At 50.5% G+C, this 13,656-nt stretch overlaps 1 protein-coding gene and 1 non-coding gene across 2 annotated transcripts in view; both read right to left on the bottom strand.

Annotated features, from left to right (window-relative positions):
* The window catches only part of ISYNA1 (inositol-3-phosphate synthase 1), an 85,661-nt gene that overhangs the window by 11,938 nt on the left and 60,067 nt on the right, over positions 1–13,656 (bottom strand). The window contains exons 5-8 of the mRNA XM_066269405.1: positions 13,153–13,415; positions 7,988–8,112; positions 3,396–3,492; positions 1,672–2,146 (exon numbers count right to left, since the gene is read on the bottom strand). Of these exons, the coding sequence (XP_066125502.1) occupies positions 1,672–2,146; positions 3,396–3,492; positions 7,988–8,112; positions 13,153–13,415 (960 nt within the window). The remainder of the gene's footprint in view (positions 1–1,671; positions 2,147–3,395; positions 3,493–7,987; positions 8,113–13,152; positions 13,416–13,656) is intronic.
* Positions 224–381, bottom strand: LOC136321379 (U1 spliceosomal RNA). The gene has a single exon (XR_010728637.1). It is a non-coding gene; the product is annotated as a U1 spliceosomal RNA (small nuclear RNA).

Genomic DNA, 13,656 nt, shown 5'->3' with positions numbered 1-13,656 from the left:
CAGAGTGGCCTAGCCCATACCTCAGAAAGAGCCACAGAGCAGCACTGGAGGAAGAGGACTCTAGGTGGGCACTGGGGGCTCTGGGGCCTATCATTATCATTTGAGTCACTAGCAAGATTTAGGATAAAATGATCATCAATACCAGGCACTTACGCTTCCTGGGGGCATCTACTCGCTGGCTTGCCTGACTCTATACACCTTTCTTTTTTTTTTTTCTTTTTATTGGGAGAACGCAAATGCAGTCCCCCACTATCACAAATTATGCAGTCGAGTTTCCCATATTTGGGGAAATCGCAGGGGTCAGCACATCCGGAGTGCAATGGATAAGCCTTGCCCAGGGAAAACCACCTTCATGATCATGGTATCTCCCCTGCCAGGTATTACACCTTACTTTCTTACCTCAGCCTGGGGACAAGTTACTGGCTGATTCACAGCAGGCAGGATCTGAGCCCCATGTATGGAGCCAGGCTGGGCTGCATCTTTCTGGCCCCAGTCTTCTTCCTTTCTAGGGCCCTGCCAGGGATATATGGGTCTTGCTTCTACCGTCTGGGAAAATGTGCTACTGGGCTAGGCCACTCAGAACCTGTCTCCCTGGGCAAGAGGATCAGAGTACACTCAGGAAACCGACCATTTTCTCCCAGTCTGCCTGCCCAGACCCTGGGAAGCCTAGTGGCAAAGCAGGGCCAAGAGGAACCCAGAAGACTCTTTGTCTGCCAGGACTGCCCTCCAGTCAGAGAGAAGGGCTGTAACAGCCTCTCTGGAAGGCAGTTAACTTCTTAAAAATTAGCCTTAAGGAAAAACGGCTTTGCCATCCCAGGAATGCCCTCAGCTCAGATTCTGCCTGAGGAAACAGTCCCAGAGCTGCAGCAGGTGACAAACCTGGGACTGTGTGTTTGTGTGTGTGTGTGTGTGTGGGGGGGGGTCAGGGCTGTAATTGTGATGCTACATACTGATCAACTTCACAGCCACAGGGGGTGCTCAGCTCAGTTTACCCGAGGCTGTAAACTCAGGGTGACCCAGGATCTGCTGACAGCCTGGCTAGTCCATGTGCCTCCCCAGTGTCTCTGGGCCCCACAGAGGTTTTCTTATTCAGTACATGACCCAAGCTAGCCTTATACCCCTCATCCTGCTGCTGAGACTCCAGATTTCTTGACTTCCAGCTTCCCCACTGGCTGTGTGACTTCATTCTGTGACCTGGTCCTAGATCTTATCACCTACTGTTTTATGAACAACCTCCCAAACCCTTTCTCCACAGGTTCTTCAGGCCCCAGGAGATCCATAGTAGTCCAAGTGCTGCCCTTCTCCCACTGGGCCCTCCCCACGGCTTTCCCTGAGCCCAGCAGGCCCCAAACCTCCCTGGCCCCTCTCAGTGTCTGTGCTTGGAACTTGTTTCTCTCCCCATATGTTGCCCCTCCTGTGAGCCTCAGCTTGGTTGGACCCGTGTCTCTAGCCCCCAGTGCTGGCCTGGCACACGAAGAACGGCAGCAGGCTCCAGGTCCGAGACTGCTGAGTCATTCAGATGTCCGGTGTAAGAACACATGTTGCAGAGGGGCTGAATGTGCAGAGCAAACCAATGTAGGAGCACTCCTGACATCATGTGGAGATAATGCTCAGGCTCCTGACAGTACCCTCCTGCAGAGCCCCTGCCCAGGCCTGCCTCTCGGCACCTACCCGGGGCTACTGGTGGGGCTCCAAGGGAGCCAGGCACGAGGTCTGGTGGCCTAGCCCGGTGCCTGTCCCCAGCTGCCCTCTCCTTGTCCTTGTGCTTCTTGGACTTCTTCTTGGACTTGCCACGAGACGAGCTGCCGTGGGGCCTGCTGGGCTGGGCAAAGTCCTTCAGCAGGGGCAGGCTGGGGCATGCAGCAGGGGCTGGAGTGGCCATTTCCCCACGATCATAGTCCCAGCCACTATGGCCCAGGTCATTGCTGACATCGGCCAGAGGATCATGTGCCCTTGGAAGATCCAGCCGTAGGGGTAGATGGGCATCTGTGCTAGCCGGTGGGCCCGGGGTGGGCAGCAGAGCCTCCTGACTGTGGGGCATGCTTAGCTTCCCATTGGTGGTGGGCTGAGATCTCAGGGTGAAGTGTGATATCCTTGGTTTCTTATTGGCCAGGGGGTCGATAAAATCAGCAGGCTGAGGCCGTTTCTGGGAAGGAAGGGAGACCATTTTAGTGGAGAGTCTGTGTCTTGAGTGGCTGTTGTTCCCTGGGGAGTAGCTAGGCAGCAACAGGCCAACTAAGCTAAGTCGGCAGGTAGCCCAGGTCCCAGGAAACCCAGTGCCCTGCTGCAAGGCCTAGTCCAGCCACACAGGGGTGCCCAGACACCAGCCAGGACCTTGGTACCCACCCTAAGGACATATGCAGAGGAAGGAAGAGTGGCCAGGTTATCAGTGGACTGGCCCAACCACCTCCAGGGAATGGTCTGAAATGCAGCTATGTTCAACATCTTCTCCAGATGACCAGAACAGTAATGACAAATCTAAGGGACACACACATGCTGCCCCATATGTGGAGACACATCACCCCAAACCCCGGACTACTTCCATCTCACAGCAACCTGGTGACATCAGGTCTCATCCCAATTTCACAGATGACTGTGAAGCAAGGCCAGACAGACCATAGGAGGACAGCCAGCTCTGGACCATGTGGCCCTGACCCAAGAAAATGGCTAGAGAGAGACAGCAGAACTAGGACCACGGGGTAGCAGTAAGATGTAGGTAAAATAAGACCACACAGCTGGGGCATGCATGGACCTGGTCTTTCCACAGGTCTCAGGGTCATGGATGTGAGCTAGGTGCTCCAGGACAGAGGAGAAGGAGAGAAGAGGGGGAGAGGGGGAAAAGAAGAGGCGGGGGGGGGGGGTAAGGGAGGAAAGAGGAGAGGGGCCCAGATGTAGGACTCACAAGTCAGAACACAAAGGTGGATGGGGATAGCTTTTACCAAAAAGCTCAAGCAATGATGAAAGAGGCATGGCCACAGACCACCCCAGTCAGAGCCAGGTGAGACACCTCCCGCAAATGCCCTGAGCACTGACTAAAATGGCAGCAGTCAGCACACTGGATTTTATGGAACCCTCACGACAGCCCTGAGAGGCAGCAGAGCCAGGTACAGACAAAACACCAGGCTCAGGGCAGTGCAGTGCTCCTCTTTCCTTAGCCACGCTATTGGAAGATGTCCAAGGGAAGCGCACCCAGGTTCTGGGCCCAGGTATCCAGTCTGGGGAAAGCCAAGCAGCTGCTTACTCGTTAAAGAAAATGTCCCAGCCCTGAGCCAAGGGCCCAACCGGTTCCCCAAACACAAGGCTGAGTCAAGCCTACTGGCTCTGGGTAAGACCCGCTCTCCACTTCACGAGCATCAGCACCTCCACACTGTCATATCCACACCCACTGATCCTACCTGCGGGGGTGAAACCGAGCTCCCATGCTCTCCTGGAGGGCTGGCAGCAGCAGAGTCTCCAGGGAGGCCACCTGCACTCTGCGGCTGGCACAATTTCCTGTGAAGGAGAAGCAGGGTGGGTGGGGACTTGAAGCAGTGCCCTACAGGATGCACCTAGGCCTACCTGTCTCTACATTGATACCACAATGTCCCCACCTTTGCTGAGTGATTTCAGGAAGGGTTGCTGCCTTGAACGAGAGGAAGGCAAACATGATGGGTAAGTCAAGGCCTGGTGAGCAGAGCCACCAGAGTATATCCCACCCTAAGTTTATCCACAACTGCACCTTGGCTGTGGATTCACTGCCCAGAGGACTGCCCACTGGGTGCCCTGTGCCCAGGGAAGGGTCAGTTGATCAACCACTCATCTAGACTCCTGTTACCATGAAGACCAAAAAACCATGTAAAACTGACCAAATACTCAGGTCTGTACTATTTCCCAGTGGAAGCTGGGACACTGGGGAGCTGACCCCCAACTGTTCATACTAATAATGATGCTCATTGCAGAAAACATTAGAGAATGTAGAAGAGAACTGACATGCCCTGGTCTGTGGTAGGAAGGCCTCTTGGATTCAGCACCTGCCTTCCTGAACCTAGGGCACAGCACCTCCTTGTAGAAGACAGGGGAGGCTACTTGCCCACCTGGACTTAAGCAGAACAATGCAGCCAAGAAACGACAGACACCCATAAGCTTGACATGCAAACAGAGGCCCTGCTAGTGACTCTGGTGCTGTGTGTGGTGCTGAGGGCCCTCCTCAACCAGCAAGGAGGCTGAGGTCCAAGGGCTCAGGAACCACATCTGTGCTGCTCCAACTAGTGACAAGCAAGCCTGACTCCCTGACCAATGGCTACACTCTAGACCACTGCTGCTGTCCCCTGCATGTGGCCCAAAACACAAGCAGAGTCACAGAAAGGGTCCCAAACATGCAGGTGCTCACTAGGCAACATGGCATCTGTGGCCAAGGGGCAGCAGACACAGGGAAGCCACCAGAGCTCTGATTAGAGACTGAAAACCAAGGGCTGGCATTTCTGTCCACACTCTTTCAAGGCCCCCACTAAAAAGGCATGAAGAAGAAATGGAATAAGAGAACATTTTACAGTAAAGCAGAAGTACAGGTGGTGACTGTCCTAGAGAATTCAGAAAACTGAGTCCCAGGTCACAGAATCGTGAGGCCTGAGGGTCAGAGCCTCAGGGTCAGTCCCACCAGATTGCTCCCACGCAGCCCTGATCTGGGACCTGGTCTGCTGCAGAGCTCACAGCATGTCCAGGAGAGAAAAGAGCCCAGGCCATCTCCAGGTGCTGGAAGGCTGTTCAGGCCACACACAGACAACAAGAGGGACAGACGTGTGTCCTTGGGAGAAGAGCAAACAGAAGGGCCCTTCAGAGGAGTCAGAATCGCTAAGAAAGTCCCATGGAGGATAAAGCTTCTAAGCAACAAATGTCAGGCTCCAAAACAGACAGGAAAATGTATTTGAAAAGGAAAGACTGTAAAGAAATGAAAACTTTAACTCAACAACAAAAACACTATTCTTAACATCTTCAGAAAGACAAAGGACTCGAATAGACATTTCTCCAAAGATATACAAATGGCCAATAAGCACATGAAAAGGTGCTCAACATCATTATTTCCTTCCTTCCTTCCTTCCTTCCTTCCTTCCTTCCTTCCTTCCTTCCTTCCTTCCTTCCTTCCTTCCTTCCTTCCTCCCTCCCTCCCTCCCTCCCTCCCTCTCCCTCCCTCCCTCCCTCCCTCCCTCCCTCCCTCTCTCCTCCCTCTCCTCCCTTTCTTTCTCTCTCTCTCTCTTTTCTTTTTTCTTTCTTTTTTAGAGACAGGCAGGGAGAGAGAGCTAGAAAGATAGAAACATTGAGTTGTTCCTATATGTGCCCTGACTAGGGATCAAACAAGCAGATTCTGTACTTCGGGTCATTGCTCCAACCAACCAAGCTATCTAGCCAGGGCTTAATTTTATTGATTGATTGATTTTTAGAGAGACAGAGAGAGGAAAGGAAGTATTCATTTGCTGTTGCACTCAGCAGTGCATTCACTGGTTGCTTCCTGTGTATGCCCTGACTAGGGATTGAACTTGCAACCTTGTTGTTTCAAGACAATACTCTAACTGACTGAGCTAACCAGTCAGGGCCCCAACATCATTCTTTATCAGGGAAATGCAAATTAAAACTATAACACAATTAGATACTACTTCATACCCACTAGGATGGCTATGAAAATAAGTGTTAGTAATGTAGAAAACTTGGAACTTAAAAAAAAAACATTAATTTTTTTAAGCATGCATCATGTCCCAAATATTTTTAAAATTTTTCTATTTATTGAGAGAGGAAGGAAAAGAGGGACAACATTGATCTGTTCCTGTATATGCCTTGACCAAGGATTGAACTGGCAACCGCTACACTTTGGGATGATGCTCTGACCAACTGACTATATACGGTCAGGGTGAAAGTGGAACTTTTGTGCACTGCTGGTAGGAATGTAAAATGGTGCAATCACTGAGGAAGAGTTTAGTGGTTTTTCAAAAAGTTAATCAGAGAATTACCATATGGTTCAGCAATTCCATTCCTTGGTATGTGTTTGCGAGAACTTAAAATCCACGTCCACACAAGTTCTTGGACACAAATGTTCATGGCAGCGCAATCACACCAAGAAGTGGAAATAATCCAGGTGTCAACTGACAGATAAATGAATAAACAAAATGTGGTCCAGTCATATAATAGAATATTATTTGGCCTTAAAAAGGAATAAAACACTGACAAACTGACATCCAGGAGGCTACTACCTGGATGAACCTTAAAAATATTACTAGGAGTAAAAGAAGCCAAACACAAAAAGCCACATGGTATACGATCCCATTTACATAAAATATCCAGAACCAGCACATTCACAGAGACAGAAACATACTGGTGATTATCAGGGGCTGGGGGAGGGACTGTCAATGAGAACTGTCTCCTTTGGGGTGATGGAATTGTTCTGGAATTAAACAGAGGTGACAGCTGCACGACACTATGAAGGGACCAAATATATACTAATACACTGTACATTTTAAATGGGTGACTTGTGTCAAGTGAATTGTATCTCACTCAATAAAGCTATTATTTTTAAAAATATCTTTAGAGTAAACTAAAAATGGCATCACTCCTGTGGATAAGAACACAATGCTACAAAAAGACAATGAGAAAGGACTTGGGAACTAGAAATGATGGCCAAAATGAAAGAATGAGAGAAGCCAAAGAAATCTAAAAGAAAAAAAGAAGACAATGGGAAGAGTCTAGGAGCACAGTGCCCCAGAGGGAGAATTAGAGGATGCACAGGGAAGGACAGTGAGACCTTTTCACAACTGCACATGAATAAGGACAGCGAGTTTTCAGATTATGAGGCCACAGTGCCCCCCTTACCCCAGATCACCTGCGAGGCTGTCTATGTGGATGTGCACAGGGCCAGGTGGGGGAACTCTGAGTGCTGTTTCCTACCAACCATATGTGCACACACTCACATGCAAACATGCACATGGGCTACTTGCTCTCAGTTATGCCCCTTCCTGGGAGCTCAGTGAAGACAAGAAGACCCTGGGGTCTGGGAACTCGGGCACTTGATGAGAGGCTCTGAAGGAAAGAGGGACAGGAGTAGCCTCACTGTGCCCCTTAAGTGCCCCTTCCCATCTCAAAGCATCTGGGTGAAGGTAATCAGCCATTTCAACATTAAACCTTTTACCAAAAATTGTGTGATGAAAAAAAATAAAATAAAATAAATTGTGTGATGAATGAAAACATCTGCAGGATGGGACAGTGCCTACCTGACATGTTTAGTTGGCGCAACAGAAGACCACCAGAGAAGGGACATGGGAGAGTGCACTCTTCTATAGGGACCATCTCACTCAGCTCCCAGTACCCAAAGATCTCAGATAGCCAGAGCAGGGGCCAGGGGCCTCAGGTCTGGTGACTCAAAGAGGAGTGCTCTGAAGGGCTGAGGAAGAACTTGAGGTTCACCTAGAGTGGCCCCAACTCAGCTCTGCATTCCAGATACAATTATTGCTTTAAAGAGCTGAACTTAAAGACAACAACAACAACAAAATATCCTTCATAAAGAGCTCCAAGTCCCTGAGAAATCGCTTAAGGAATAATCAGATTTGCCAGCTCCTAGGCTAGGCATCAGTGGAGAAGGAATCAGTTGCTGGCTGACCAGGCCACTTAACCACTCTTCCCAGTGCTCCCTAGGTCACTCCGGACCTCTAGTCCAATTAGCACTAGAGGGGATACATTTAATTAACCTGCTCAGTACATCTGTGGGGTGCTTTGATATAGTTTGTTTCTGTTTCACATTCTAAGAAGGAGGTCAGCCTTTTAAGCAGAAGCCCTGGAGGTTCCAGGCAGATTAATGGGAAGGCGGGGGGTGGGCAGCGGGAGGCAAAGGTGGGTTGCCCAGGCTGTGGGGAAGATGGCCAGAGTTCCCACTCTGCTCTTGGCCCTGTGGCCTCTGGGACTAGGCGAGGCCACCCCAGCATCCTGGGGATGTGATGTGCCCCAGGCCCAGGAAAGGTGGCCTTACCTGACAAGCATGCGCTTCAGCAGCTGCTGGTCTCCCTCTGAGTAGCCAGGCCAGTCCTTCTGCACATCCTTGTACACACAGTCCTTCAGTGTGCAAGTGCCATCCTTGGCATTCATATTGGCCACCTGCAACACAGAGCCAGTGCCATCTTGTAGGAGGCCTGAAGGGTAGGGGCCATGAAGACAGACCAAGAAGGAAAAAGACAGCAACCCACCCCCAGCTCCTCTGCAGCAGGTCCAGATTCACAGACCTCACAGCTGCTGAGGCCATACTGGCTCCAAAAGGGAGATTGCCATCTATGGACCCTGTCACCAGCCTCCCACGTGCTGTGGACTGTGTCTGTGTCCCCCAAATTCATGTTATGGTATGTGACAGTATTTGGAGGTAGAGCCTTTGAGAGGCTGATAAGGTCATAAGAGTAGAGTTCTCATGATGGATTAGTATTCTCATAAAAGAGGCTCCAGAGAGTTCCCTCGCCCCTTCTGCCACATAAGGACTCAGTGTAAAAATGTCTATGAACCAGGAAGGGGGCCTTCACCAGCCACCCAATCTAACAGCACCTTGATCTTGAATGTTCAGCCTCCAGAACTTGGAGAAGTAAATGTCTGTTGTTTGAGTTGCCTAGTCCATAGGGCTGTTACAGAAGCCCAAATGGACAAAGACACCCCTCTAAGATTTGCAGCTCCTGGAGCAGAGTAGGCCGAGGCTGGGGGTACTGGGTAAGGGGCACTCCAGGGGCCAGACTGAGCCCATCTTCCATGCACCAGCCAGCTCTGCTCGTTAACCAGCACTGGTTAATGAAGGCTGAGTCGGTCTCCAGAGTGGTTTTTAAAAATGGATTTAAAACACCTGCCTTAAGCCTGACCGGGCAGTAGCGCAGTGGAGAGAGCGTCGAACTGGGATGCGGAGGACCCAGATTCCAGACCCCAAGGTCGCCAGCTTGAGCGCGGACTCATCTGGCTTGAGCTAAAAGCTCACCAGCTTGGACCCAAGGTCACTGGCTTGAGCAAGGGGTTACTCGGTATGCTGAAGGCCCATGGTCAAGGCACATCAATGAACTAAGGTGTCACAACGATTGATGCTTCTCATCTCTCTCCATTCCTCTCTGAAAAAAAAACAACCCAAAAAAACCCCACCTGCCTTAAGGGTGCTGGAAGTTGTCAAGGCTGCTGCCCTAAAACAGACACTTCTGTACTGTCTCATTGGGCGCCCTGGTCTCATGCACACACGCATGTAGCTGTGTGTTGCTATTTCTCCCTATTGCTGGGTTCTAAGAGTACTCCATATCACAGCAATTTCCACAAGGAGCATTTTTCACAATTGAGTACTATCCCACTGAATGGAACCACTGATTTACTCAAACATTTCTCCGTTGGACGCTGATATGCTTGCAGTATCTCTAGCACATACAGACCTCACTGTGTGCAGGCTCTTCCAATGCAGGTAATTGTTTCTTCAGCCAGCTTCCCAGAAGTAGGATTAGTGAGTCAAAGGCTCTGAACATTTTTATGTAGATAGTTTGCTCACATACTCTCCAGAAAAGCATCCCACCCCACAACACTCCCACTCATGAGGATGAGTATGGGTTTCTCTGACACCGAGACAGCACTGGAGACAGATGCATTAAAGCTCTGATTTAAATGTAAATGTGAATGTACTGAGAGAGAGAAAAACATCAATCTGTTCCTGTATGTGCCCTGACTGGGGATCAAACCTGCCACCTCTGCACACTGGGACAATGCTCTAACCAACTGAGCTATCTGTCCAGGGCCTTAAATCTCTGCTTTAAATGTTTCCAAAGAAGGAAGAAAGATTTTTTGTTTTTGTTTTTAGAGACAGGAAGGGAGAGAGATGAGAAGCATCAATTTGTAGTTGCGGCACTTCAGGTATTCAATGACTGGGGGGCTCCAGCTAAGCCAGTGACCTTTGAGCTCAAGCCAGCAACCATGGGGTCATATCTATGATCCCATGCTCAAGCCGGCAACCCTGCACTCAAGCTGATGAGCCTGTGCTCAAGCCAGCGACCTCAGAGTTTTGAACCTGGGTCCTCAGTGTCCCAGGTCAATGCTCTATCCACTATGTCACCACCTGGTCAGGCAAGATATGGATCCTTTAAAAAGCACAATTTTGTCAGTGCTATTCATCTGATACCTGGTCACGTGGGGAGGCTAACCAGCCTGTGTGCGGTGCAGCCCACAAGATTCCTGGGGACTTTTCCCTTCCCCTAGCTTCTTGGTCAGCAAACTGAGGCTCGTGAGCCACATGCGGCTCTTTGGCCCCTTGAGTGTGGCTCTTCCACAAAATACCACATGTGGGCGCTACCCTGATAAGGAATGTACTTACCTATATAGTTTAAGTTTAAAATTTTTGGCTCTCAAAAGAAATTTCAATCATTGTACTGTTGATATTTGGCTCTGTTGACTAATGAGACCCCGCTGCCCCCCACAATCACTGGGCAGAACTAGTTGGGTAGTGAACACAGAAGCACAAGGCAGATGGGCCATTCAAGAAAAATCAGAGTGGGCACAAGGAAGATAATCTGCTTGCAGATGCTAGCTAGGCTGCCTCTAGGAGGCTGCCAACCCAAGGTAAGTGGAGAAGCCAGAGCCCAGCATGGTGCCTCTCTAGTTCCAGAAGGGCCTGGAGAAATGAGAGCGTCTAGGGGTTAGATACAGAGCAGGTGAGCTTGACTCATGGTGGCACAGTGGATAGAGCTTGGGACCTGGGATGCTCAGGTCGCAGGTTTGAAACCCAGAGGTTGCCAGCTTGAGCACAGGCTCAGTAACTTGAGCACAGGGTAACTGGCTCGGTTAGAGCCTCTGGTCAAGGCACGTATGAGAAGCAATCAATGAAAACTAAAGTGCCATAGCTATGAGTTGATGCTTTTCATATCTCTCCCTTCCTGTCTCTCTAAAAAGAAAAAGAGAGGAAGAAGGAAGAGGAGGAGGAGGAGGGGGAGAAGAAGGGGAGGAGAAGGAAGGGGAGGGAGAGAAGGAGGAGGAGGAGAAGGGGGAGAAGAGGAAAGAGGAGGGGGAAGTGGAGGGGGAGGAGAAACAGAAACACAGCAGGTGCTCCAGGCAGGACTGTATCAGCACCTTGAGATCTCTGTCTCTGACACATCTGACAACTCCATCAAACTTCCTTCAGCCCTGCCTTGGTCTCCCTGTGCTACAGAAAAAGGATCAGGGGCCCCCAGCCTAGGGGAAGGGCCTTCCATATGCTTCCCTTTAATTCCCCAAGGATAAGGCCAATATATTTGACTTTCCAAGGAACTGAGCCCCCTGGGAAGGTTCCTGTTTCTAAAGCTTTCTGAATGCTTTGGCAAGCCCCCGAGCCAACTCCTGAACTGTCAGGAAGAAAAATCGCTATTTGGTGCTTGCCAACACAACCTATGAGCGGGGGATGGTATCTCAGAAGGCCAAATCCACACAGATATACCCAGTGAGTACACATGGGAGCCCCCAATGTCTTGATGATGTGAGATGTCAGCAAGTACCAAGGCCCCTGAGACACAGGAGATATCTTCCAAGGCAAAGAGTGGGGAGGGAACTATCCATGGGCCCCAGCCCAGATCTGCAACCATGCATGGAATGAAGCTCCATCTTTTAGGCAGGGGAAGATCGCAGAGGACCCTTTTCCCCATCCCTGCCCTTCTCCAGGAACTGTGTGTGAGGGGTGGGGGTGCTAAGGGTAATAAAGGACCCTAGCTGGAGCTCGGATGCCAACATCGTCCTAGCAAATGTGCTGCATGGTTCATAAGAGCCTTGGACTGCACTTAGGAAAGGGTAAAGGAACACCTAGAGAGGCCCCTGAAGAACTTGGCAGACATGAATATTCATCCTCAGATATACTACCATCTTGGTGTGGACTTTCTGACACAGGAGGTGCTGGGCAACTGCCCAGAGTATCAGAGATGGAAAGCAGGAAGGACATGCAAGATGGTAGAGGGAAACCTGGGAGGATCAACCTCTTCCCAGGGGCCCTACAGCTACCTCCTGGAGCCCTGGAAGCCAGAGGTGGGAAAATGACTGGGCTCACCACACTAGCTCAAAGCCCCAAGCTGATTGATTCTTTTTTTCTTTTTCTTTTTTTAAGTGAGAACAAGATAAAGACAAGAGAGATAGGAAGGGAGAGAGATGAGATGCATCAACTCGTAGTTGCAGCATTTTTTCAGTTGTTTACTGATTGCTTTTTCATATGTGCCTCGACCAGGGGGCTCCAGCTGAGCCAGTGACCCCTTGCTTAAGTTAGCGAGCATGTGGTCATGTCTATGATCCCACACTCAAGCTAAAGGAGCCTATGCTCAAGCTGGCAACTTCAGGGGTTTGAACCTGGGTCCTCAGGGTCCCAGGTCAATGCTCTATCCACTGTGCCACCTCCTGGTCAGGCCCCCAACTGTCTTTCTTTCTTTCTTTCTTTCTTTCTTTCTTTCTTTTGTAACAAGAGACAGAGAGAGGGACAGATAGGAACAGACAGGAAGGAGATAGATGAGAAACATCAATTCTTCATTGTGGCACCTTAGTTGTTCATTGATTGCTTTCTCATATGTGCCTTGACTGGGAGGCTACAGCAGACTGAATGTCCCCTTGCTCAAGCCAGCAACCTTGGGCTCAAGCTGGTGAGCCTCGGGGTATCGAACCTAGGTCCTCTGCATCCCAGTCTGACACTCTATCCACTGCACCACCTCCTGGTCAAGTCCCAGCTATTTCTTAATAGCAGACTTGATCTGCAAGTTCCATGTTCCACCAGGTAAGCCCTAAGCCCCACAGAGGTGCTGCGTTCATGCCCCAGCCACAGATACAAACTACAGGGTCCGGAAGTGAAGCCTCCTGTCCAGAGTCACAGCTGGTAAGTGGCAGGCAGGCCCACCTGATGAGCCTGAGTTCTCAATACCTAATGAGTGTGCATTCCCTGGTTTCAATCAATTCTTAAAAACTCATGCAACTGAAGTCTTGGATCTCCTGTGCGGTGCCCACTTGCCTATATGTTAGCAGATGTCAAGGAGTGCAGTGCTGGCCCTGCTATGAGCTGACCCCTAAGAACCTCAGATAGTAAATGCCACACTCCCAGACCACTGTGTGTCCAGCCCATCTGCAGAGGCTGCCCATAGGCTAGCTGGCTGGATCCCATCCCCACACCCGTGCCAGCCCAGGGTAAGCATGCACCTGCTGGAGGAGGCTGTCCAGCGTATCCTTGTCTGCTTGCACCAGGCCATCCTTTTGTAGCCGCAGCAGCAATTCGGCCTTCCGGTAGGGCCTCAGTGCCAGAAGATGCAGCACCCGGTCACGGAAAGGCCTCTGAGACACTCCACTGCCCCCACTAACACACTTCTTGATGGCACTTGCCAGGTTGATGGGGGTTGCCCGCTTCCGGGAGGGCACAGCATCCATTGCCCCTGGGGCTGGTTTCCTAAACTGAACCTTCTTGCCTGCAAGGAGAACCAGAGTGATATAATAAATTAAGGATTGGAGGGGGTGAGAGAGTATGGTGTCCCACTGCCTGGGGCTGAGGCCAAGCTCCTGAGTGTGGGAAGTGATGGCCAACAGCACCGCATCCCTGCATGTCCAGCTCAGCCTACTTGGTGGGGATCCAGGATGGCCGAGAGTTCCACCTGCTGACCACACACAGCACACTGGACACCTGCAGGCTCAGAAGTGGAAGCCGTAAGA

This window comes from Saccopteryx bilineata, chromosome 1 (genome assembly GCF_036850765.1).
Source record: "Saccopteryx bilineata isolate mSacBil1 chromosome 1, mSacBil1_pri_phased_curated, whole genome shotgun sequence".
NCBI classification, from domain to species: Eukaryota; Metazoa; Chordata; class Mammalia; order Chiroptera; family Emballonuridae; genus Saccopteryx; species Saccopteryx bilineata.
This window is presented reverse-complemented; position numbering and strand designations above follow the sequence as displayed.